This window comes from Oryctolagus cuniculus, chromosome 18, assembly GCF_964237555.1.
Source record: "Oryctolagus cuniculus chromosome 18, mOryCun1.1, whole genome shotgun sequence".
Lineage (NCBI taxonomy): Eukaryota > Metazoa > Chordata > Mammalia > Lagomorpha > Leporidae > Oryctolagus > Oryctolagus cuniculus.
The window spans coordinates 5,096,544-5,123,427 of NC_091449.1; the positions used below are offsets into that span (position 1 = coordinate 5,096,544).

Sequence of the window (26,884 nt, forward strand, 5' to 3'; positions counted from 1 at the left end):
GGGACCTCCCTCAGTCCCACTTTCTTATATTATAATGTGTGGCCATGGAGCTGAGACATCGTCTTCAGAGGTGTACTCAGTTGAGTTTGGAATAGTTCAGGGGTCTGGCCTTTCCTAACCTCAGAAAGGAGATGGAAAAAGGACACAGAGAGCGAGTTCAGCAGAGACAAGTTGCTCTATTGAAGCAAATCTCGGAAGAGACTGTGCATCTAGAGCTGAGCTGTTATCTGGTTTCGGAGGGAATTTGCCAATCCTGGGTGGGGTGGGGAGAGGTGGAAGGCAGCTGGTGGGAGAGCAGGGGCTCTTTGAAGCCTCTGGGAACTTCCCTCTCATCTGTTTCGCAAGCTGCCCCGTGCAGCTTATCTGTTTGCCAGTTGCGTTCCAAGGAGTCTGGAAAGGTCTGGTTCGGCACCAAGGGTCTCAGCTAAAGGGAAGAAATGGGGTGGGGGAGGAGGGAATGGGTCACGCGTGGGGCAAGAAGCCCTTTCATGCTTGTTGGTCAGGAGTGCAGAGACTCAGCGTCCACCCCTGATCTCCTTGCATCAGCATCTGCATGTTAACAGCATCTGCATTTTGATACAACCTAGATGTTAAATTCCTAAAATCTGAGACGGACCCCTATAAGTCTTTGTGATCTTTCCATCCATGAAAGCAAGGAGCCTCGTGTTCCCCTGTGTGCTACACACACTTCACGGATCCATCTACTGGTGCCTTGGTCTATGTGTTGCATTCCATTAAACGCTAGTATCTGCCCTGGTTCTGTGGACTTATGTCAACCCCATGTCTTTACCATGAGTACCCGACTGAGTCACTCAGCTACGTCAGTGCCCACCCCTGCTTCTCCCACTGCATCTAGAGTCAAGAACTCTCAGCACGGCTGTTTAGTCTGCTATGATGATGCTTTGAATTTCAGGGACATTTATGTTCAGAGCCACAGGTTTCTGTGGGAGGTGCTGGGGTGCCTGGACTCTGCTCAGAGGGCTTTGTACAGGGACGGGGTGCTGGAGCACCACAGGACCCTGCCTTCCCTCCCCGAATTCCTAACCCCTAGCATTCCATCTGCTTACACAGCGTTTTGTGGAAGCCTCTGCTTTTCATGACTGGGTCTCAGGCCTCTGTTTTGAAGAAAAATGGAGGGATTCTAGGTGTAGAAAAGCAAAATGTCTTTTAAAGATTCACTTCATTGGGGCTGGTGCTGTGGTGTAGGGGGTAAAGCTGCCAGCTGCAGTGCCAACATCCCATATGTGTGTGGGTTTAAGTCCCGGCTGCTCCACTTCAGATCCAGCTCTCTGCTATGGCCTGGGAAAGCAGTAGAAGCTGGTTGAAGTCCTTGGGCCCCTGCACCTGAGTAGGAGACCTGCAGGACGCTCTTGCTCCTGGCTTCCCATTGACCCAGTTCCAGCCATTGCAGCCATTTAGAGAATGAAACAGCGATGGAAGTCTCTCTCTCTCTCTCTCTCTCTCTCTCTCTCTCTTTCTCTCCCTCCATTCCTCCTTCCCTCCCTTTCTGCCTCTGTAACTCCAGCTTTCAAATAAATAAATAAATCTTTAAAAACTATAAATCATCTAATGATGTTTCTCTGTATTGTCTGAACTCTGTTTCATTACACTTTTCTCATCAGAGCTGCTTTTGAATGGGAATGCATTTTCTCAGGCCAGTGACTCCCCTGCCTGGTCTTCACAGGTGCTCTGTCACAGTGAAGAACTGGAGCCATCTAGAGGCATTCTTTTTAATGGTACATGGAGGCTTATGCCTGATTTTCTGAAGTAACTTTTATCTCATTCTCTGAAATCCTCTATTTGTGGGAGTTTTGTTGTTGTTGTTGTCAGGTGTTCAGTCAGGGTAGATTCCCTTACATCAGTAAGTTATTTGGATTTTTCTTTAAGGTTTATTTTATTTATTTGAAAGACAGAGTTACAGAGAGATTCAGAGAGAGAGAGAGAGAGAGAGAGAGAGAGAGAGAGACAAAGACAGAGACAGAGACAGAGACAAGTCTTCCTTCCGCTGGTTCACTCCCCAGAAGGCCGAAATGGCCAGAGCTGCACTAATCGAAGCCAGGAGCTAGGAGCTTCTTCTGGGTCTCCCACACAGGTGCAGGGTTTCAAGGACTTGGGCCATCTTCTACTGGTTTCCGAGGCCATAGCACAGAGCTGAATTGGAAGAGGAGCAGCCAGGACTAGAGCTGGCTCCCATATGGGATGCCGGTGCTTCAGGCCAGGGCTTTAACCCACTGCACCACAGCCCAGGCCCGTGGATTTTTACTTGTAAGTTAAGATTTTGATGATAGTTTTAACTTTCAGATAATGTGAGGTGAGATCAAAATACAACTCAGTCATGTGTCTATAGTCAATAAAATCATGTTTGTCTGCCTGTACATATTGCTCTATTTTGTCATTAGTTGTGTATTTATTTTTCTTTTTTTAAGATTTATTTATTTTTTTGAAAGGCAGAGTTTCAGAGAGGCAGAGGTGGAGAGAGAGAAAAAGAGAGATAGAGATAGAGTGAGAAAGGATCTCCACCTGCTTGTTCACTCCCCAAATGGCCACAATGGCCGGAGCTGGGCCGATCTGAAGCCAGGAGCCAGGAACTTCCTCTGGGTCTCCCACAAAGGTGCAGGGGCCCAAGTGCTTGGGCCATCCTCCACTGTCCTCCCAGGCCACAGCAGAAAGCTTGATAGGAAGTGGAGCAGCTGTGACTTGAACTGGCACTCACATGGGATGCTGGCACTCACATGGGATGCTGGCACTGCATGTGGTGGCTCCACCTGCTATGGCACAGTGCCTGCCCCTGTGTATTTATTTTCTTGGTTGCTGTGCAGTCCTGTCCAGGTGAACACTCATGCCAATTTCCTTAGTGTTTCACGAATACAGTGAGAGAGAGCCTCATGTGACTTGTAGGTTTTCTTTCAATAGTTTCTAATTTTATCCCTCCCCTGGATAAGGTATTTAAATTTTGCATGGATAAAATACATAACCAAAGGTATGCACTTAAATAAATTTAACTGTAGTGTTCAGCCATAGAAAGTGGCAGGCAAAGCTGTGTGTCACGGGTGGGATCTCCAGACAATTTATTGCTGTCTTAAGAATCTGCTTCAGGAGCCTGTGCTGTGGGGTAGCGGTGAAGCTGCTGTCTGCAGTGCCGGCATCTAACATGGGCCCCTATTGGAGTCCTGGCTGTGAGTCCTGAATCCACTTGCTCAAAGACCCCTCCCCCTTGGTTCCTTGAGACAGGAACACAAAAGCACAGAGTGCCCAGCAACCTGGACAGCCTCCTGTGCACACAGTGTGTCCCAGCTGCTAATCAGGGAGACATCCTGTTCCTCCAGGTCCCTCTCACTGCCCCAGCTTTGAATCAGGCAGCCCCGGGGACCCCCTGTGTCAGGGACTCCCTGTGTCATGGTACCTGGTATCCCCTCCAGCTGCTCTAGCCTGCATCCCTCATCTCTGTTTGGCCGCTCCAACTCAACTCCCACCCATCTCCCTCCTCCCTTGACACAGTTCCCTATAAAGCCCCAGCCTTATACATGAGCCCCGAGCTCCTCCCCCTCTGAGGCTGCTCCCAGCGATTCTTCACCCTAATAAAACTCTTTCTTTGCTCAGCGTGGTCTTGGTTGTCGTTCTTGGTTGTGGTTACAAACCCTGACACCAGCTGCTCCACTTGCAATCCAGCTCTCTTGCTATGGCCTGGGAAAGCAGAGGAAGATGGCCTAAGTCCTTGGGACTCTGTACCTGTGTGGGAGACCTGGCCCAAGTTCCTGGCTCCTTGCTTTGGCCGTTGCAGCCAATTGGGGAGTGACCTAATGGATGGAAGACCTCTCTTTGCCTCTCCTCTCTCTGTGTAACTGACTTTCAAACAAATAAATAAATGCTTTTTTTGTTGACAGGCAGAGTTAGACAGTGAGAGAGAGACAGAGAGAAAGGTCTTCCTTCTGTTGATTCACCCCAGAAATGGCCACCATGGCCGGCATGCTGTGCTGATCAGAAGCCAGGAGCCAGGTGCTTCCTCCTGGTCTCCCAAGCCTGTGCAGGGCCCAAGCACCTGGGCCATCCTCCACTGCCTTCCCGGGCCACAGCAGAAGCTGGACTGGAAGAGGAACAACCAGGGCAGAATCCGGCACCACAACCGGGCATAGAACCTGTGGTGCCGGTGCCACAGGCGGAGGATTATCCTAGTGATGATCTGCATCACTGGCCAATAAATAAATTCTTAAAAAAAAAAGAGAGAGAAACTGCTTGAAATCTAAAAGTTCTGTTCTCACAGGAGTTAAGTTAAAAATGGTGGGTAGCCGAGACTCGGGAGAGTGGAGACAGGAGGCAGGGGAAAAGATGGCTTTCAGGTTCTTTATTCATTTTTAAATATTTATTTATTTATTGGAGATGTAGATTTACAGATCGAGAGAGGGAGAGACAGAGAGATAGAGGTCTTCATCTTCTGGTTCACTCCTCAAATGGCAGCAGTGGTGGGAAACTGGGCTGATCCATAGACAGGCGCCAGGAGCTTCTTCTGGGTTTTCCATGTGGACTGGATCTGATGCCACTGCAGGTGGCGGGTTTACCCAGGATGCCATAGCGCTGGCCCTGATTTTAAAATATTTCAAATAATACACTAAGTATAAAAGAGAGTTCAGTGACCACACCTAAATTTAACAATTTGCCTTATTCTCCCATTATGCAAACATCATACAAGCACATACTATTTCTTGATAGCAAGTGTGTGTGTGTACACATTTTCTCTCATGATTGGAAACTGAGAAGTGAAATGTGTGGATGTCATATTATTCTGAACGCTGGCTCTTACATAGCAATAAAGCATTCTTTTCAGGTGTGCTGATCTTGTCTGGGACCTCCCTCAGTCCCACTTTCTTATATTATAATGTGTGGCCATGGAGCTGAGACCTCGTCTTCAGAGGTGTGCTCAGTTGGGTTTGGAATAGCTCAGGGGTCTGGCCATTCCTAACCTCGGAAAGGAGATGGAAAAAGGACACAGAGAGCGAGTTCAGCAGAGACAAGTTGCTCTATTGAAGCAAATCTCGGAAGAGACTGTGCATCTAGAGCTGAGCTGTTATCTGGTTTCCGAGGGAATTTGCCAATCCTGGGTGGGGTGGGGAGAGGTGGAAGGCAGCTGGTGGGAGAGCAGGGGCTCTTTGAAGCCTCTGGGAACTTCCCTCTCATCTGTTTCGCAAGCTGCCCCATGCAGCTTATCTGTTTGCCAGTTGCATTGCAAGGAGTCTGGAAAGGTCTGGTTTGGTACCAAGGGTCTCAGCTAAAGGGAAGAAATGGGGTGGGGCAGGAGGGAAAGGGTCACCCGTGGGGCAAGAAGCTCTTTGATGCTTGCTGGTCCTACATTCTGTGACGGACGCTTACAAGTCTTCATGATCCTTCCATCCATGAAAGCAAGGAGCCTCGTGTTCCCCTGTGTGCTACACACACATCACGGATCCATCTACTGCTGCATGGTCTATGTGTTGCATTCCATTAAACGCTAGTATCTGCCCTGGTTCTGTGGACTTATGTCAACCCCATGTCATAACCATGAGTACCCAACTGAGTCACTCAGCTACGTCAGTGCCCACACCCGCCTCTCCCACTGCATCTAGAGTCAAGAACTCTCAGCACGGCTGTTTAGTCTGCTATGATGATGCTTTGAATTTCAGGGACATTTATGTTCAGAGCCACAGGTTTCTGTGGGAGGTGCTGGGGTGCCTGGACCCTGCTCAGAGAGCTTTGTACAGGGACATGGTGCTGGAGCACCACAGGACCCTGCCTTCCCTCCCCGAATTCCTAACCCCTAGCATTCCATCTGCTTACACAGCGTTTTGTGGAAGCCTCTGCTTTTCATGACTGGGTCTCAGGCCTCTGTTTTGAAGAAAAATGGAGGGATTCTAGGTGTAGAAAAGCAAACTTTTTTTTAAACATTTACTTTATCAGGGCTGGTGCTTTGGCATAGAGAATAATGCCTCCACCTGCAGTGCCAACATCCCATATGTGTGTGGGTTTAAGTCTCGGCTGCTCCACTTCAGATCCAGCTCTCTGCTATGGCCTGGGAAAGCAGCAGAAGCTGGCTGAAGTCCTTGGGCCCCTGCACCTGAGTAGGAGACCTGGAGGAAGCTCTTGCTCCTGGCTTCCCATTGACCCAGTTCCAGCCATTGCAGCCATTTAGAGAATGAAACAGCGATGGAAGTCTCTCTCTCTCTCTCCCTCTCTCTCTTTCTCTGCCTCTGTAACTCCAGCTTTCAAATAAATAAATAAATCTTTAAAAACTATAAATCATCTAATGATGTTTCTCTGTATTGTCTGAACTCTGTTTCATTACACTTTTCTCATCAGAGCTGCTTTTGAATGGGAATGCATTTTCTCAGGCCAGTGACTCCCCTGCCTGGTCTTCACAGGTGCTCTGTCACAGTGAAGAACTGGAGCCATCTAGAGGCATTCTTTTTAATGGTACATGGAGGCTTATGCCTGATTTTCTGAAGTAACTTTTATCTCATTCTCTGAAATCCTCTATTTGTGGGAGTTTTGTTGTTGTTGTTGTCAGGTTAGATTCCCTTACATCAGTAATTTGTTTGTATTTTTTTTTAAGATTTATTTTATTTATTTGAAAGAGTTACAGAGAGATTCAGAGAGAGAGAGAGGGAGAGAAACAGAGACAGAGACAGAGAGAGGTCTTCCTTCTGCTGGTTCACTCCCCAGAAGGCCAAATGGCTGGAGCTGCACTAATCGAAGCCAGGAGCTAGGAGCTTCTTCTGGGTTTCCCACATGGGTGCAGGGTCTCAAGCACTTGGGCCATCTCCTACTGCTTTCCCAGGCCATAGCAGAGAGCTGGATTGGAAGTGGTGCAGTTGGGACATGAACTGGCCACAGCACCAGCTCCCATCTAGTGAGTTCTAAGTCACATTTAGATAGGAGAAAGAAGTTGTGGTGTTCCATTTCATTTGAGAATGAGACAGATACTGATAACACACTGTATACGTTTCTAAAAAACTGGAGAAGAGGATTTTTCTGTACTTGGGCTATAAGGAAATGCTACATATTGAAGTGATCTGTATGTTTAGTCTGACTGGACAGGACACAGGATACAAATGTATGGAAACATCCCATGATATTCCATAAATATGCACAATTTTTATGTTGCCTAAAAATATAATGGCCAGAGCTGGTCTGCCCTACAGCAATTGCCACCATGATGGATCAGCAGCTGCCAACATCAGGGATCTTACAGGGATGTTCAGGATCTTAGCCAAATTGCCAAGGATTATCTGGGAATGACTGAACCAGCCAAACGACTGAGACTTGCTGAAGGCTCAGATGATCGTTTGTAGTCTTTACAATAAACTCCTTGTAGTGCAGGTACATAAGAGGGCTTTTTAGCTGGAATGTGAGCACACACTCAGCAGACCACTGCACAGTGTAACACACAGGAGAAGAAAACTGCGTGGGGCTCCCCCTACTGTGGCACTCCCTTCAGCGCAGGGTCTGACACGGAACCCGGGGTGTTTCTGACAGATGCCTGCTGCTTTCCTTCCTTTTACATTTTTTCTAACTGAACATTTTATTGATTACTTTTGAGATCACATATTCTAAATTTACATTATAGCTGAAGGCTTAACGTGCCACTAAATAGGTAAATCAATGCAAAGTAAAATGACCACAGTTCAGCAGGAAAACAGGCAAGGGCTGTCCGTGGTCATCAAATGAGGAGGTGCTCAACTCTGCTCACAGAGAGCAGATTTTCAAAGGTGTCTCAGCGGGTCAGCAGCTGCTGTCCTTTCAACACTTTACCACTAGGAGGCCCTAAGCTTCCTGGCTTGGAGCGTTTCTCCTGAGCATGGCACTTGTTTTAAATGAGCACTGCCACAGCTCTTTTTCTGTTCCTGACTCCAAGACTCCCTCCTTGTCTGTGACTTCTAAGATCCTCCTACACATTCTTTTTTTAAGAAATAAATATTTTTTATTAATCTAAATAGAGCAAATTTCATGCAGCTCACAGATGCAATCCTGAGGATGCTGATACCATAATGCCTTTTGCTGTTTTCCCTCTAAATGCTTTGGAATATGATTCAGCATCTAACAGGGCTGTCTATCCTCAAGGGTTTTTGATGCTTTCCTGACTATATTCACTCCTTTTCCTACATAACAATACTCATACAACACAATATCTATCCCTAGAAAAACATTTGCTTGTGTGTGTGCTTTATCGCTCTACCCTAGGAAATTATGTGTTACTTCTTTTCTCTCAAGTTTGCGTTGTCTCAGTAAGGAATGCTTGATGGGATTCCTAATACAGGATTTCCACTTTTATTTTATACTTGTAAATTGCAGCTTCCTTTTAGTCTTTTTAAAAAATATTTTATTTATTTATTTGAGCAGTAGAGTTATAGACAGTGAGAGGGAGAGACAGAAAAAGGTCTTCCGTCCACTAGTTCACTCCCCAAATGGCCACTACAGCATGAACTGTACAGTACGAAGCAAGGAGGCAGGAGCTACTTCCAGGCCTCCCACATGGGTGCCAGGGCCCAAGGACTTGGGCCATCTTCCACTGTTTTCCCAGGCCACAGCAGAGAGCTGGATCAGAAGAGGAGCAGCCGGGACTAGAACCACCGCCCATATGGAATGCCGGTGCTGCAGATGGAGGAATAACCTACTGCACCACGGTACTGGCCCCCCTTTTTGTCTATCTTATAACTCACTAGTTTGTGTCAAGGTGAAGACCTGTGTACTATATGCTCATGTCACATCCCATCACTGTTTTGTTTTTTAAGTACAAATTTCTGTTCATCTTTTGGAGATTTCTAGGTATATGGCATCTGCTTTGCAAACCAAGTTGATTGCCCCCTGCCCTTGTATTTCCTTTGGTTAATTCTTTACTGCCTCCCAAATAAGAGCCAAGTAATGTAGATGATAGGGTCTCCGTGGTTTTTATTGGTGTCTTGAGGAATGAACCTACTTTTCTAGATAGAGTCGACAATGTTGGGGATTAGTGACATTTGTTTGATCAAGCTGAGTAGAAAGCCACTTCTATTTATTTTTATCACAATAATATGTATAATTCTACCACATCACTTCACTTGTGTTCATCAAATTGATCATTGTCAGAAGAAAAATAACTAAAATAAAAAAATGGGCTTAGGCCTTGAATAGACATCTCAAAAGAAGAGAAACAAGTGGCTAAAAGGTATGAGAAAAATGTTCAACATCAGTAATCATCAAGCAAATGAAACTGAAGCCCTCATACCTAATAGAATATCTATCTACTTTAAAGACTAAGATAAAAAATGTGGAAAAAGAATGACAGGAGCTGGCGAGTAAAGCTGCTGCCTGCAGTGCCGGCATCCCACTGAGTGCCAGTTTGAGACCTGTCTGCTCCCTTCTGATGCAGCTGTCTGCTGCAGCCTAGGAAAGCAGTGGAAGATGGCCCAAGTCCTTGGGCCCTGCACCATGTGAGAGACCTGGAAGAAGCTCCTGGATCCAGCCTTCAGATTGAAACAGCTCTGGCCATTATGGGCAACTGGGGAGTGAACCAACAGATGGAAGATCTCTCTGTCTCTCTCTCTCTGCCTCTGCCTCTCTCTAACTCTGCCTTCCAAATAAATAAATAAATCTTAAAAAAAGAGATGTGCCAAAAAAGAAAGCTTTACACATTGTTGGTGGGAATTCAAATTAGTTCAAGCACTGTAGAAAAGAACATGGGAATTCCTCAACAAATAAAAATGGAGGTACTACATGACCCATCAATCTCACAGCAGGGCATATATGTCCAGGAAATGATAATCAGCATGTTCTAGGACGCCTGCACTCCCACATTCATTGCACCATCATCAGTGCAGCCAAGATATGGAATCTAAGTTCCACCAATGGAAAATACATGAATGAAGAAAATGCTGTACACCCACAAAGGAAAACGAATGATGATGATTGAAAAAGAGTGATGCTATGTCATTTTCAACAACATGGATGAATCTGAAGACACTCCAGTAAGTTAGAAGAGGAAGGCACAGGAGAGGGACACATGCTCCATGATCCCATATACTCTTGCTTGGGAAGTGTAGGAATTTGAATTCACAGAAGTAAAGAATAGTGGCTGTGGTACAGAGCCAATAATATTGTACTATATTCTTGGACACCTCCAAGAGAATAAATTCTAAGTGTTCTTTCCACAAAAGTATGCTAAGTAGTGTATATATTAATTAGCTCAGTACAGCCTTTCACAACCTATACGTATTTGAAAAAACACATTGCACATAATGATGTATATTATTTTTGAGAATCCAACATTGCAAACACTCCTCTAGTTTCCCTGTGGTTACATCATCTCTAACCCTGTGATTACCTCATCACTGCCCCCTTGCCTGCTTCCACCTGTGAGAGTCAGTCTGCCTCCAGGTATTATGAAAATGGAAGAGATTCTTCCAAACTCTGGAAATTTCTCTGGAGGTGCTCATTAGAATCTTTTAATTGTTTCTGTGAATTGGGAACTGGGAGAAAGCTTTGCTACTTTTGTTTTGTGATTCTTCTCAACTGTCACTGAAAGTCCACGTGAGGTGATAAATGCATTTCTGTGGGGAGTTGAGGCCATGGAGTCATGAACTTGTATCTTGTGGTCTGGCTGCTTCCCCTGCACACAAGCAGGGGGTCATGTCTGTCCCCTGAGCCCAACTTCCTGGCAGCCTGGAGAAGTCAGCTGAGTATTTTCTCCTTCAATGTGGAGACAGTTTGTAAAGGAAGGAGGCACACCAGGGGCTGCGTATGGATAAGTGGTCTGTTTGGCAAAAGGGTTTCAGAGGAGGTGCAAAAGCCACAGAGGAAGAAAAAGTAATTCTTAGACTTGGGCTGAGCTTGTGGAGAGCGACTGGGGATCTGAGATCCTACACCAATCTCTAACTGCTCCCAGTGTGTTTCCAGCAACCCTTCTAAGGATGACTGTTTTTAAAAAGTTTATTGATTTGAAAGGCAGAGATCGAGATGAAATAGAGATGCAGATATAGATAAATAGGTAGAAAATAGGGTGAGGGAGATCCACACCACTGACTCACTCTTCAGAAGTACACAATAGCTGGTGCTGGGCCAGCCTGAAGACACAATCAGGATCTCCCCTGTAGGGAGCAAGGCCCCAAGAACGTGAGCATCTCCAGGATGCCCATTACAGGGAGCAGGGACTTGAACCTAAGCACTTCAGTTCCAAGTGGTGCCTTAGCAGCTGTGCCAAATGTTCATCCCAACTCCTGGAACTGGAGGAGGAGGTGGGATGGGAGTGGGGCTGGGAGGGTGGGTGTGGGGGAAGAACCATTGCAGTCCTAAAGTTGTACCTATGAAACTTGCATCCATTAAATAAAAGCTAAAAAAGTAATAAAGAGTAGTTTTTATGAGGAGTCTAACTCAGAAAGCGCAATTATAATTGCAGCCTGCAGTATAGAAATCATAGAGAAATGTACATGATTCCTCAAGTTATTTCAGTAACACTGCTGTGCATATGAGGAGTTGGGCGGTGCTAATGGAATCATTCATCTCTGTTTACAAACGTGGCTGAGTGGCAATTGCTGAAAAAATCATGTTTCTCTCACACCAGGTTGACACATGTTTATGGAGATGGTAGTGTAAATATACCTGTCCTGAAAAATCAATGCTGTCTGTTGATCCAGGTGGGACAATCTTGCTTTCTGAAGCTAGGAAGAAGACTTTCAGGAAAAGTTGTATTTCTGCTTGAGGATTTCAGACAGCAGGGCATTTAGGACTTCAGCGTCCTTCAGGTTCAAATGCGTCCTTTGATGCTCTGCCTAGTTTTATATTCTGTCTTGTTCAAGCTCATTCTTGTGTTTCCTCCATTTAAATGCATTCAATTCACAAAATAACACATCTCAGAATTCTATTTTAGGGGACCGGTGCTGTGGTGCAGTGGGTTAACGCCCTGGTCTAAAGCACTGGCATCACATATGGGAGCTGGTTAAGACCTGGCTGCTCCACTTCTGATCCATCTCTCTGCTGTGGCCTGGGAAAGAAGTAGAAGATGGCTCAGGTCCTTGGATTACTTAATGACGATGATGTTTCTCTCTGATTGTATAGCACAGAACAAAGTACCAATGTCACCATGAGCAGGCTACCAAATTCAATGATTCTCTCCACCAATATTTAGATGAGTCATATGACTCCATTTAGCTAAATGAACTTTATCTTGAAAGGAAAATATAACTAGGTCATTATAATGGTCTTTTTTGAAAGACTTATTTGGAAGAGTTACACAGAGAGAGGGAGACGAGAGAGAGAGAGAGAGAGACTGAGAGAGAGGGATAGAGACTCATCTTCCATCCACTGGTTTACTCCCCAGATGGCTCCAACACCCATACTGGGCCATGCTGATGCCAGGATCCCAGAGCTTCTTCCAGGTCTCCTGCACGAGTTGCTTGGGCCCTTGCTCTTTGGCCATCTTCCAGTGCTTTCCCAGGTGGGGAAGCAGGGAGCTGGATTGGAAGTGGGGCAGCTGGGACTTGGATGTGGGCCCATATGGGATGCTGGCACTGCAGGCAGTGGCTTAACCTGCCTAACATGCCATAGCACTGCCCCCTGTGTGGTCTTATGACTGTTAAACTAGAGAGACTAGGTAAGCATTAGTCACTCTGAGCTACGCATTTCAAATCCTGGGTAAAGCAACACAGCCAAGTTTGGAAATATTCTGAAGAAAGAATATATGTCAGAAAGAAATTCTCTGTGAACAGAATGGTTTAGCTATGAATCCTGGATTATTTTCATAAAAAGTAGCTCCCAGCCCACGTCTCCATGCAGAACCCTCTGCTTTGAATGTTATAGTCAGACCCCTGGGAAAAAAGAGAGGACAACACAGAGTCAACAGTTGGAACATCTTCTCTTCCAGATATTCCTGGGAATCCTATGGGATTCCTCATTTCTGGGTGGCCATCGTTTCAGTTCCTTCACAGGATGTAAGCCACTGTGCACAGGTTTGATTCTCAGGCACCTAGCTGTGGCCAACTCCTGGTCATTCTCTCCAGAGGAATCCCAGAGACCACGGCAGCTCTTGGGCTGAAGCATTGCCTCAGTGATCTTAAATGCAGGCTGTGTCTATGAGCACAGAGTGGCCAGGGGTGCCTCCATCAGCACCACCTGCCTCTTGAGTGTCTTCCAGGCCATCACCATCAGCCCCATGAACTCCAGATGGGCAGAATCAAAGCCAAAGCTCCAAAGGTCATTAGCCTTCCCAGTGTCCTGTGCTGGGTCTTGCACACACTGATAAATATCAGAGATTCCTAAACTTATGAGTGACAAATTGAGAAATGAGAATATGACAAAAACTATAGATTTTGGATACTGTTCTGCTTTCCCAGGTGACCAAGACAGACACAGCAGTTGGAATGTTGTCGACCTGCCATGATGTCTTGTGGTTTCTGCTTATGCTCTGGGCCAGTGGCTCCACGGTTTTCATTCTGCACTGGCACAGGAAGAGGGTCCAACACATTTATAAGAGCAACATCTTGCCAAGATGCTGCCCAAGATCACAGCTCCTCAAAGAATCCTAGTGAGCACATTTGTGTGCTTGGGTTCCTTTTCTTCCATCATCTTTATTTATTTTCATGTTTTGGATGAGACTGCTGGTGGCTGTTGAACACCTCGGCCTTAGTTAATGCTTGCCTTCCAACTGCCAGTCCCTTTATTCTCCTGAGTCACAAACGCAGTGTGTGCTGGAAGAAAGAGACAATTCTCTCAATTCAGGAGAATATAAAAGGTCTGATTTTTGTTGCGGTCAAGGCGTGGTGCACCTGTGCATCAAAGACTCAAAACATGACTGTGAGCTGGTCTCAGGGCAGAGAAAGCTGTGAAGAGACAGAGATCTGGCTTCTTCAGTGAATGATAGAAACAGGACCTGAAATTGTTGTAATACCTTGTGAGTATTCATATTCATACAACTCTATTTTAGTAGTGGTCACATTATGTGGGTTCGTTGTCCAATAATAAAATGCTTTGCTCTGAAACAGTGCAGATACTGGAAATTTCCCCGAGTATGTGCTTTTGTTTCCTAGATTTCATTGGTCATTTAATTGTAGGGTTAAATCCATTAAACACGGTAGCATGTGAGATGCTTCAATAAGCACTTTGTATTAGGTGGTGATAGCTTTGGGTTTAAATGGGAGAGGCCTGGAATGAAGCTAGAAGACAGGAAGGAAAATAGGTTTTAATTTTTGTGGCTTTGAAGGCTAGGTTGTGGATGTTGTGTTTTATGTCCTAGGAGATAGCATTTATTTGATACTACTACATAATATATGATACTACTTATGGGACATGATCAGCAGGCCATCAATACTTTTGGCTAAACATTGGAATAATGAAGGTCAGGGGGCAAAAGCGTAACACAAAGTGGGACACAGGAAGATGGGTCGGCCTGGTGCAGGTGGGAGGCAAACACTAAATGTGCTCCATGACCAGGATGAACTGAATGCAATTTTGGAAGGAACAGGTCTGCAGATGACAGACAGAGGGTTGTAAACGAACCTCTCACAAGTGCCAGGATGTGAAGGCTCATAAGCAGAACCCACCGTTCTCTAGATATCACAGGTCCTGCTCAACTCTCTCAGTTCAGGAGAATTAAATCATTTGCACAGTTCTCACACTTAAGTTTTTTGTGAACTTTCTGGAATAAACCTTTATTACTTTTGTAATTAATAGCTTTTTAAAGATTTATTTATTTGAAAGGCAGAGTTACAAGGAGAGACAAGAAGCAGATAGAGAGAGAGAGAGACAGAGAGATAGAGAGTAATGTCTTCCATCTGCTGGTTCACTCCTCAATTGGCTGCAAAGAAGCCAAGAGCCAGGAGCCTCCTCTGGGACTTCCACGTGGGAGCAGGGGACGAAGGACTTGGGCCATCCTCTACTGCTTTCCCAGGGCATAGTAGAGAGCTAGATCTGAAGAGGAGCAGCTGGGACTTGAACCGGTTCCCATATGGGATGCTGGCGCGTCAGGCCAGGGTGTTAACCTGCTGTGCCACAGCACTGGGCCCTGGAATTAATAATGAAACATAAAATATGAGTATAAGTCAAGAGTTCACATTTAGAACCAAGACATAAAGCTTGAGCTGTAACCCAGCCCAGGGGCTTGAGTTGTGAATGTGAATAACTCATCCGGTGTACACACACAGATAGCCTACACCCGCAAAGTTACAAGGGAAGGACACATAGGCACAGACACTCACACACTCAAATGTACAATCACATTCACCCCCACACACCACATGCAGCCACCCACATACTCACACATTTTCAGTCATACGCTTACACTGATGCCCACAGGAGGTACACATTCATATCGAAACATACAATGGGCTGGTGCCACGGCTCCCTAGGCTATTCCTTCGCCTGCAGTGTTGGTACCCTGGGTTCTAGTTCTGGTTGGGGCAGCAGATTTTGTCCCAGTTGCTCCTCTTCTAGTCCAGCTCTCTGCTGTGGCCTCGGAAGGCAGTGGAGGATGGCCCAAGTAGTTGGGCCCCGCACCCATATGGGAGACCAGGAGAAACACCTAGTTCCTGGCTGCAGTCCAAAAAAAAAAAAAAAAAAAAAAGAAAAAAAAAGAAACATACAATGACAGACAGTCATGTAGTCACACTCTGGCTCCCAAATCCCACTCACCCACCATGAATGAGTGCCACCAAATGAGCTGCTCCTATGTGAAAAGACAGTGCTGGGGCCAGTGCAGTGGCATAGCAGGTAAATACACCACGTGCAGTGTCAGCATCCCATGTGGGCACGGGTTCAAGTATCGGCTGCTCCACTTATGCTCCAGCTCTCTGCTGCTGCTTGGTCAAGTCCTTGGGCCCCTGCACCCATGTGGGAGCCCTGGAAGAGGCTCCTGGCTTCAGATTGAACCAGCTCTGGCCATTGAGGCCAATTGGAGAGTGAACCAGCAGATGGAAGGCCTCTCTTTCTCTCTTTCTCTCTCTCTCCGCCTCTGACTCTGCCTCTCTGTAACTCTGCCTTTCAAATAAATAAATAAATCTTAAAAAAACACCAGTGCTAATCACAGTCCTCTGGGTCCCTGAAAACAGAGGTATCTCCGTCATCAGTAGTCCTTCCTACACTGCCACGGCCCCCAGGGTGTTCTTCACAGCGTGTGACACAGGGGAGTGAGTGTTGTCACTTTAGGTGGAGGTGCATGTGGGGAAAGCTGGAGTGTTTGGAGAGGTGAAAGCATGCAAGAGAGTGACAGAGCAGAGAAAAAAAATCAGGGAAAGGGGTGCTCTGGTTTGGATTTCAGTTTGAGCAAGGGTCCATGTGTTAGAGGCTTGGTCCCTGGGTGGCATTATTTGGTGGTGGTGTATCCTTTAGAAGGTGGGGTCCAGGGGCCAGCACTGTGGTGTAACTGGTAAAGCTGCCAGCTGTGGTGCTGGCATCCCATATGGGCACTGGTCTGAGTCCCAGTTGCTATACTTTTTTTTAAAAAAGTATTTTTTATTTGAAAGGCAGTTACAGAGAGGCAGAGGCAGAGAAAGAGAGAGGTGTTCCATCTGCTGGTTCACTCTCCAGATGGCTGCAATGGCCAGAGCTGTGCCAATCCAAAGCCAGGAGCTGGGAGATTCTTCCAGGTCTCCCATGCAGGTGCAGTGATCCAAGGACTTGGGCCATCTTCTACTACTTTCCCAGGCCATAGCAGAGAGCTGGTTGGAAGTGGAGCAGCCGGGACTTGAACTGGCACCCATATGGGATGCTGGTGTTGCAGGCGGTGGCTTAACCTGCTGCACCACAGTGCCAGCCCCTGCTCCATTTCTGATCCAGCTTTCTGCTATGGCCTGGGAAGGCAATGGAAGACCACTCAAGTCCTTGGGCTCCTGCACCCATGTGGGAGACTGCGAGGAAACTCCTGGCTACTGGCTTTGGATACACACAGCTCTGGCAATTGAAGCCACTTGGGAATGACCTAGTGGGTAGAAGACTTTCTCTCTCTCTTTCTGTGAGGGTGTATGTGTGTGTGTGTGTTTGTGTTTGCCTCTCTGATATTCTGCCTTTCAAATAAAGAAATAAACATTTTTTTTATTTTTTTATTTTTTTATTTTTTTTACAGGCAGAGTGGACAGTGAGAGAGAGAGACAGAGAGAAAGGTCTTCCTTTGCCGTTGGTTCACCCTCCAATGGCCGCCACGGCCAGCGCGCTGCGACCGGTGCACTGCGCTGATCCGATGGCAGGAGCCAGGAGCCAGGTGCTTTTCCTGGTCTCCCATGGGGTGCAGGGCCCAAACACTTGGGCCATCCTCCACTGCCTTCCCTGGCCACAGCAGAGAGCTGGCCTGGAAGAGGGGCAACCGGGACAGAATCCGGCGCCCCAACCGGGACTGGAACCCATTGTGCCGGCGCCGCTAGGCGGAGGATTAGCCTAATGAGCCACGGCGCCGTCCTAGAAATAAACATTTTTTTTAAAACAGTGGGGCCCTGTGGCAGTCCTTAAGCTATTAGGGGGTGCCCTCAGAATTCTGTTCACTTGTGATTTCTTGGGTTAGATTTTTGATGGAAGCCTGGGTTTGGGCCCACACTCCTCTGTTCTTGGTTCAGCAGAGGGTCACTCAGTCTAGTAGGTGCTTCTACCGTGGCCTCTTTTTGCCCTTACTGAAAGGCTGAGGCAATGGGGCTGCCTGCTGGCAGGCCTGACCCCCTGCCCCAAAGTGGGAACTGAACAATGTGTTACCATTCAGAAAGCCAGCAACCTTGTAATTTGCTGTAGGAACCTACTAATGAAGGCGTCATGGGGATGTGATGCCCCTGCATGGAGACCCTGGGGGCGTGAAGTCCTGGACATGGCAGAGGAAAAGGGGTGGCAGAGACTTTTATTCCAAGAGCTGCTGTAACAGGTCCCCGTACCCTGGGTGACTTGAAGCAACACAAACTTATTTCTGCACAATTCTGGAGGCTGGAGTCTGAGTTCCAACACTGCCAATAACACAAGACAACCTGAGAACAGATTGGAGACCTAACTTAGGCTAACCCCAAACCAGCTACTTACTATGCATGCTTTGGATGCCCTTCAATCCCTGCTCTGGAGCCGGCCTCCTCTGCTGCCGCCAGTCCTGCCTCATACTTCAGGCCCACAACCACTGGGTTGCATATAGCTCAGCTGTCCCAGAATCTGCACCAGCAATTGCTCCCTCTGCTTCTAGGAGCCTCAGGCAGTCTAGACTCTCTAAAATATACAGTTTCTCAGGGGTTTTTGAACCGACGAACGTTTGAGGTGAGAGGTCTGCTAATGTCCTGGTTTGCTCATTGCAGAACATTCTTAGGGACCTAAGTCCCACACTGTACTCTGCACTGTGTAGGATTATGTCAGGTAAAGATTAACTACGAGTTCACTGCGAGCATCCAGCAACTCTCAGAGCAAGAAAAGTATCTGACTGTCCAAGTGAAGGAACTTGAAACTAATGAATTTACTACAGCCCCTGACCAAAAAAGCAGAACTTGCTAGAAGAAAATGTTAGTGCTTTATGTGATGCTGTGGCTAAGAAAGCAGGTACTGTAGAAGCTCAGGTTAAATGATTACACAGGATCACTGTAGAAACCAATAACCATAAACTCAAGGCCCAAGAAGACAAACTTGATAAAATAAATAAGTAATTAGATGAATGTACTTCTGCTACTACAAAAGTCCAAGTAGCATTCAAGACGGCTGACAGAAATCTTTAAAAAGCACAAGAATCTGTGATTAGTACAGAGAAAGAAATAAAAGATACTGAGAAAGAAGTAGAAGACCTAACAGCAGAGCTAAAAAGTCTTGAGGATAAAGCAACAGAGGTCATAAGAAATACAAACGCAACAGAGATCTCAAAAATACCATTGAGGGGGTGGCACTGAGATGTAGTAGGTAAAGCTGCCACCTGCAGTGTCAGCATCCCATGTGGGTGCTGGTTCGAGTCCTGGGTGCTCCACTTCTGATCCAGCTCTCTGCTATGGCCTGGGAAAGCAGTGAAAGATGGCCCAAGTTTTTGGGTCCTTGCACCCACATGAGAGACTGGAAGAAGCTCCTGGCTCCTGGCTTTGGATTGGTGCAGCTCTGGCCATTGCTGGCAATTAGAGAGAGAACCAGTGGGTGGAAGACTTTTCTCTACCCCTGCCTCTCCTCTCTGTGTAACTTTGACTTTCAAATAAATAAATAAATCTTAAAAAATCATTGTATCCCATAAAAGATAATCCTGTTGAAGAAGTTTCAGTTTGAGCTAAGAAGATTTTGAAGCAATCAAGAATAGAGATTCCATAACAAGTCAGATTTCACTTTTGGTAGCCCAGTGTCATGAAATGAAACCAAACCTTGGTGCCATTGCAGAATATAAAAAGAAGGAATAATTGGACAAAATTACTTATGAAAGAAATAATTTTAGACAAGCATATGAAGATCTGCGGAAACACAGGCTTAATAAATTTATAGCAGACTTTTATATAGTAACAAATACAAGAGAATTACCAGATGCTTACCTTGGGAGGGGAAGCTGAACTGGAGCTTAGAGACAGCTTGGATCCTTTCTCTGAAGGAATCCTGCGCAGTGTTCCACCACCTCAGGAAAGTTGGAAGATCTTCAACCATTCAGCAGGAGAGAAAACACTTCGTTCCTTGGCTTTAGAGTTTGCTCTCCATCATTACAAACCCACTCCCCTTTACCTCATGGATGAAACTGATGCAGCCTTTGATTTTAAAAATGTGTCCATTGTTGCATTGTATATATGTGAACAAAAATGCCCAGTTCATCATAATTTCTCTTTGAAACCACATATTTGAGATTTTGGATAGACTTATTGGAATTTACAGGACATAAAATATAACAAAAAGTGTTGCTGTCAACCCAAAAGTAATTGCATCTAAAGGACTGTGTTGAATTTGTTCCTACTAAAGACTTCCAATTAAGCTGGGATACATATAGTGTATTATATTGATTTTCTATTGTAGTGAATTATATAAAAATACATATTCCTAAACTGCAAACATGGTGCTGCGAGTGGCGTGGAGCGTGCGGGCCGCGACTTGTAGGCTGCTCATGGCCTTGGCGCCCGCTGCACCCTGCTCGCCTCTGCCCTGGTGGCTGTGGTTGGGTGCCGTTCCGACGCTGGGCACTGGACTTGCTCTGATCTCGGTGCATAAACTCACAGAGAAACATGAATGGATAACAACAGAAAATGGTAGTGGAACAGTGGGAATCAGCAATTTTGCACAGGAAGCTTTGGGAGATGTTGTTTATTGCAGTCTGCCTGAAGTTGGGACAAAATTGAAAAAACAAGATGAATTTGGTGCCTTGGAAAGTGTGAAAGCTGCTGGCGAACTCTATTCTCCTCTATCAGAAGTAACTGAAATTAATGAAGTTCTTGCAGAAAACCCAGGACTTGTCCACAAATCTTGTTATGAAGATGGTTGGCTGATCAAGATGATGCTGAGTAACCCTTCAGAACTAGATGAACTAATGAGTGAAGAAGCCTATGAGAAATACATAAAATCTATTGAGAAATTAAAGTGGAACCCTTACATGAACTAGTACGGAATAACTTATTCCAGCACAGTTTTATCTTTTTTTTTCGTTTTTTTTTTTAACTTTTATTTAACGAATATAAATTTCCGAAGTACAGCTTATGGATTACAATGGCTTCCCCCCAATAACATCCCTCCCACCCACAACCCTCCCCTTTCCTATTCCCTCTCCCCTTCCATTCACATCAAGATTCATTTTCGTTTCTCTTTATATACAGAAGATCAGTTTAGCATACATTAAGTAAAGATTTCAACAGTTTGCTCCCACACAGAAACATAAAGTGAAAAATACTGTTTGAGCAATAGTTATAGCATTAAATCTCAATGTACAGCACACTAAGGACAAAGATCCTACATGAGGAGTAAGTGCACAGTGACTCCTGTTGTTGACTTAACAAATTGACACTCTTCTTTATGGCCTCAGTAATCACCCTAGGCTCTTGTCATGAGCTGCCAAGGCTATGGAAGCCCCCTGAGTTCACCGACTCTGATAATTTTTAGACAAGGCCATGGTCAAAGTGGAAGTTCTCTCCTCCCTTCAGAGAAGGGTACCTCCTTCTTTGATGACCTGTTCTTTCCACTGGGATCTCACTCACAGAGATCTTTCATTTAGTTTTTTTTTTCAGAGTGTGTTGGCTTTCCATGCCTGAAATACTCTCATGGGCTTTTCAGCTGGATCCGCATGCCTTAAGGGCTGATTCTGAGGCCAGAGTGGTCAAAGTGGAAGTTCTCTCCTCCCTTCAGAGAAGGGTACCTCCTTCTTTGATGACCTGTTCTTTCCACTGGGATCTCACTCACAGAGATCTTTCATTTAGTTTTTTTTTTTCAGAGTGTGTTGGCTTTCCATGCCTGAAATACTCTCATGGGCTTTTCAGCTGGATCCGCATGCCTTAAGGGCTGATTCTGAGGCCAGAGTGCTGTTTAGGACATCTGCCATTCTATGGGTCTGCTGTGTATCTCACTTCCCATGTTGGATCATTTTCTCCCTTTTTGATTCTATCAGCTAGTAATTGCAGACACTATTCTTGTTTCTGTGATCCCTTTGACTCTTAATCCTTTCATTATGATCAATTGTGAACTGAAATTGATCACTGGGACTAGTGAAATATCATTGGTACATGCCACCTTGATGGGATTGATTTGGAATCCCCTGGTATGTTTCTAACTCTGTCATTTGAGGTAAGTCAGCTTGAGCATGTCCTGAATTGCACATCTCTTCCCTCTCTTATTCCCACTCTTATATTTAACAGTGATTACTTTTCAGTTAAGTTTCAGCACTTAAGAAGAATTGTGTATTGATTACAGTATTCAACCAAAAATATTAAGTAGAACAAACAAAAAAATACTAAGACGGATAACATATCAAGTTGCTCATCAACAGTCAGGGTGAGGGCTGATCAAGTCACCGTTTCTCATAGTGTTCATTTCACTTTAACAGGTTTCCTTTTTGGTGCTCAGTTAGTTGTCACCTATCAAGGAGAACAAGTGGTATTTGTCCCTTTGGGATTGGCTTATTTCACTCAGCATAATGTTTTCCAAATTCCTAACAGGGATCACTTTTCAGTTAAAATTTAAACACCTAAGAATAATTGTGTGTTAATTACAGAGTTCAACCAACAGTACTAGAACAAAAAAAATACTAAAATGGATAAAGTATTACATTGTACATCAACCATCAGGACAAGAGCTGATCAAATCACTGTTTCTCATAGTGTCCATTTCATTTCAACAAGTTTCCCCTTTGGTGCTCAGTTAGTTGTTGCCAATCAGGGAGAACATATGATATTTGTCCCTTTGGGACTGGCTTAATTCACTCAGCATGATGTTTTCCAAATTCCTCCATCATGTTGCAAATGACCGGGTTTCGTTGTTTTTGACTGCTGTATAGTATTCTATAGAGTACATGTCCCATAATTTCTTTATCCAGTCTACTGTTGATGGGCATTTGGGTTGGTTCCAGGTCTTAGCTATTGTGAATTGAGCTGCAATAAACATTAGGGTGCAGACAGCTTGTTTGTTTGCCAATTTCATTTCCTTTGGGTAAATTCCAAGGAGTGGGATGGCTGGGTTGAATGGTAGGGTTATATTCAGGTTTCTGAGGAATCTCCAACCTGACTTCTATAGTGGCTTAACCAATTTGCATTCCCACCAACAGTGGGTTAGTGTCCCTTTTCCCCACATCCTCTCCAGCATCTGTTGTTGGTATATTTGTGTATGTGAGCCATTCTAACCGGGGTGAGGTGAAACCTCATTGTGGTTTTGATTTGCATTTCCCTGATTGCTAGTGACCTTGAACATTTTTTCATGTGCCTGTTGGCCATTTGGATTTTCTCTTTTGTAAAATGTCTATTGAGGTCCTTGGCCCATCTCTCAAGTAGGTTGTTTGTTTTGATGTTGTGGAGTTTCTTGATTTCTTTGTAGATTCTGGTGATCAACCCTTTATCTGTTGCATAGTTTGCAAATATTTTTTCCCATTCTGTCGGTTGTCTCTTCACTTTCCTGACTGTTTCTTTTGCAGTACAGAAACTTCTCACTTTGATGCAATCCCAAATATTAATTTTGGCTTTGACTGCCTGTGCTTCTGGGGTGTTTTCCAAGAAGTCATTGCCGGTACCTATACCTTGCAGGGTTTTTCCAATGCTCTCTAATAATTTGATGGTGTCAGGTCATAGATTTAAGTCTTTAATCCATGTTGAGTGAATTTTTGTGTAAGGTGTAAGGTAGGGGTCTTGCTTCATGATTCTGCACATGGAAATCCAATTTTCCCAGCACCATTTATTGAATAGACTGTCCTTACTCCAGGGATTGGTTTTGGATCCTTGATCAAATATGAGTTGACTGTAGATGTTTGGATTGATTTCTGGTGTTTCAATTCTGTTCCATTGGTCTATCCATCTATTTCTGTACCAGTACCATGCTGTTTTGATTACAACTGCCCTGTAGTATGTCCTGAAATCTGGTATTGTGATGCCTCCAGCTTTGTTTTTGTTGTACAAGATTGCATTAGCTATTCGAGGTCTCTTGTGCCTCCATATGAATTTCAGCATCATTTTTTCCAGATCTGAGAAGAAGGTCTTTGGTATCTTGATTGGTATTGCATTGAATCTATAAATTGCTTTTGGGAGAATGGACATTTTGATGATATTGATTCTTCCAATCCATGAGCATGGAAGATTTTTCCATTTCTTGGTATCCTCTTCTGTTTCTTTCTTTAAGATTTTGTGATTTTCATCGTAGAGATCTTTAACATCCTTGGTTAAGTTTATTCCAAGGTATTTGATTGTTTTTGTAGCTATTGTGAATGGGATTGATCTTAGAAGTTCTTCCTCAGCCGTGGCATTGCCTGTGTATACAAAGGCTGTTGATTTTTGTGCATTGATTTTTTACCCTGCTACTTTGCCAAAATCTATGAGTTCCAATAATCTCTTAGTAGAGTTCTTTGGGTCCCCTAAATAAAGAATCATATCATCTGCAAAAAGGGATAGTTTGAGTTCTTCCTTCCCAATTTGTATCCCTTTAATTTCTTTTTCTTGCCTAATAACTCTGGCTAGAACTTCCAGAACTACATTGAATAGCAGTGGTGAGAGTGGGCATCCCTGTCTGGTCCCAGATCTCAGTGGGAATGCTTCCAACTTTTCCCCATTCAATAGGATGCTGGCCAAGGGTTTTTCATAGATTGCTTTGATTGTATTAAGGAATGTTCCTTCCAAACCCAGTTTGCTTAGAGTTTTCATCATGAACGGGTGTTGTATTTTATCAAATGCTTTCTCGGCGTCTATTGAGATAATCATATGGTTTTTCTTCTGCAGTCTGTTAATGTGGTGTATAACATTGATTGTTTTGTGCACATTAAACCATCCCTGCATACCAGGGATAAATCCCACTTGGTCTGGGTGGATGATCTTTCTGATGTGTTGTTGCATTCTATTGGCGAGAATTTTATTGAGGATTTTTGCATCTATGTTCATCAGGGATATTGGTCTGTAATTCTCTTTCAGTGCTGCATCTTTTTCCAGCTTAGGAATTAAGGTGATGCTGGCTTCATAGAAAGAATTTGGGAGGATTCCCTCTTTTTCGATTGTTCTGAATAGTTTGAGAAGAATTGGAGTCAGTTCTTCTTGAAATGTCTGGTAGAATTCAGCAGTGAATCCATCTGGTCCTGGGCTTTTCTTTGTTGGGAGGGCCTTTATTACTGTTTCAATTTCTGTCTCAGTTATGGGTCTGTTTAGGTTTTCGATGTCTTCCTGGTTCAATTTAGGTAGGTTGCATGTGTCCAGGAGTCTATCCATTTCTGATAGGTTTCCCTGTTTGCTGGCATACAAGTCCTTGTAGTAATTTCTGATGATTCTTTTTATTTCTGTGGTGTCTGTTGTTATGTTTCCTTTTTCATCTCTGATTTTATTGATTTGGGTCTTTTCTTTTTTTAGTTAGTTGGGCCAATGGGGTGCCAATTTTGTTTATTATTTCAAAAAACCAGCTCCTTGTTTGGCTGATTTTTTGTAATTTTTTTTTTGGATTCAATCCTGTTGATTTCTACAGTTTTCTCTTAAATTAGTGGTGGACAGGACTTAAAATTGCAACTTTTAGCAATCTTGATGGAAGAAATACTACTTTCAACTCTGCTACTGGAAGAAAATATACCCTAACTTTGTAATGATTGCAGATAAACTTAATATGCATCTTTTTCACAGTACCTTGTGATATTTATACTAGGCTCTAGGCACTGGTATTCAGAATCCATGAAGTGATCTGTGGTAAAAACTAGTTTTACAAATAATGTAATTCAAGGATCACATTGTTATCTTAAGCCTTATGTAATATTGTAACTTGCTTATACTCATCCCTGGATTGGAGTCAAAATATGTAATGATCTTTCCATTGGAAGTAACTGGGAATACACAACAGTTTTTGTTAGTTGTACGGTGCCAGAGAAAGAACAATACTATTTTAATTTTTGCAGTATACTGCATTTGCTGGTGCTGTTTTATGCAGTGAAGCAGCAGCTCTACAGCAAAATAAGAAACAGAAATAAAATTTCAACTTCCTCATATCATGTTTTGATGTTAACAGTTGATTAAGTGACTTGGCTAGTATCTATGAAGATGCTAATTTTAACTTATAGAAAGTTATGTTTTAAAAGAAAGTTTAAACTGTAACAATGAAAGGTTCCAGGAAATGTTTCCTTTTAGTTGCAAATTAATCCTGGTAGAATCAAACACTTGTCATCTTTAATACAGGCAAAAAGAAATCACTGATTTTTCATCATGCTAGGTTAGAAATGTGAAGAGGAAAAACAAGGAAATGTGAACCTTTTTTGATCAGCATAGCACATGGTATTCTTAAGAAGTGAAACCATATGCAGGTTTCTACTTAAGTAATGGGAACAGAGGTGGCCATGCAGGGAGGGCCTGTGAGCTGCAACACTGTCTCAACCACTGCTTAGTTAGGGTGCCAAATGTTATTTTCAAGTGGTTAATATGTATGGCATACTTACTGTCTCTAAATTAGTCAACCATAACAGTTTTAGGGGCTGGGTTAAATACATGTACAAATAAATAGATATTCATACACACAAAGCACAAGCTTACTCCTGTATCATTTTCCTAGTTACTATAGAAGAAGGGTAATATTCAGATATTACCACCTCTGGTGGTAAACAAACAGCAAATATGAGAACTTGGGAGTAGGTAAGTAAATAACATGCAAACCTTCTCAGCTCTTTAGCAAAAGAAAGCATCTTTCCAGGAGTGTCCTAATGGCTACATCATGGCTGGACTGTCCATCTGTACTCTTAACAATGGAGTACCCAGATAATTGTCTCCCCATTTGAGTAATTATTAATTGGGCTAACTAATCTGACTCTCTGCTTTAGAAATACACAAGTCACACATAATCTGTCCCCAAAATCAGCATAGTACTTATATAAATTTACCTTTTTGTTTTGAAGGTGATCTCTTATATTGCTTTGCCCAAGCTAGCTAAGACATCCGTTACTACCACCATTTCTCAGAAAGGTGATGGGGACAGTAAGTGATTTAATAGTTGTATGTTAAATGTGGAGTGCTCCATTTCCTAGGCTACTCTTTATCATCCCTAGACATATGTTACTCTAAATTAAATAGGAGTGTTTGGCATTGCACTTAGAAAATTAGGTTCCCACATTAGAGTGCCTGGGTTTGACTCCCAGCTCCCAGCTCCCAACTCCAGCTTCCTATCTCCCTGGGAGACAGCAGGCCAGTTGTCAAGTTCCTGCCACTCATGTGGGAGACCTGGATTGAGTTCCTACTTTTGGCCTCCTGGCTATTGTGGGGATTTCAGTAGTGTAGTGAAGCAATGGAAGGGAGCGTGCTCTCTTTGTGTCTCAATTTAAAATTTAAAATAAACAAAATGAAAGATG

The 26,884-nt window shown here is 44.1% G+C and overlaps 1 protein-coding gene and 1 long non-coding RNA gene across 2 annotated transcripts in view; both read left to right on the forward strand.

Moving 5' to 3' along the window:
• The window catches only part of LOC138846617 (uncharacterized), a 51,212-nt gene that overhangs the window by 18,947 nt on the left and 5,381 nt on the right, over positions 1 to 26,884 (forward strand). The gene's annotated exons all lie outside the window — the stretch shown is intronic.
• On the forward strand, positions 19,952 to 20,494 carry LOC138846727 (glycine cleavage system H protein, mitochondrial-like). The gene has a single exon (XM_070063306.1). It carries the CDS (start codon positions 19,952 to 19,954, stop codon positions 20,492 to 20,494), a length of 543 nt encoding a protein of 180 aa, XP_069919407.1.

What these genes read in the sequence shown, in the direction of transcription:
- LOC138846727 (XM_070063306.1), top strand. Translation starts at nt 19,952, where the DNA reads ATGGTGCTGCGAGTGGCGTGGAGCGTGCGGGCCGCGACTTGTAGGCTG.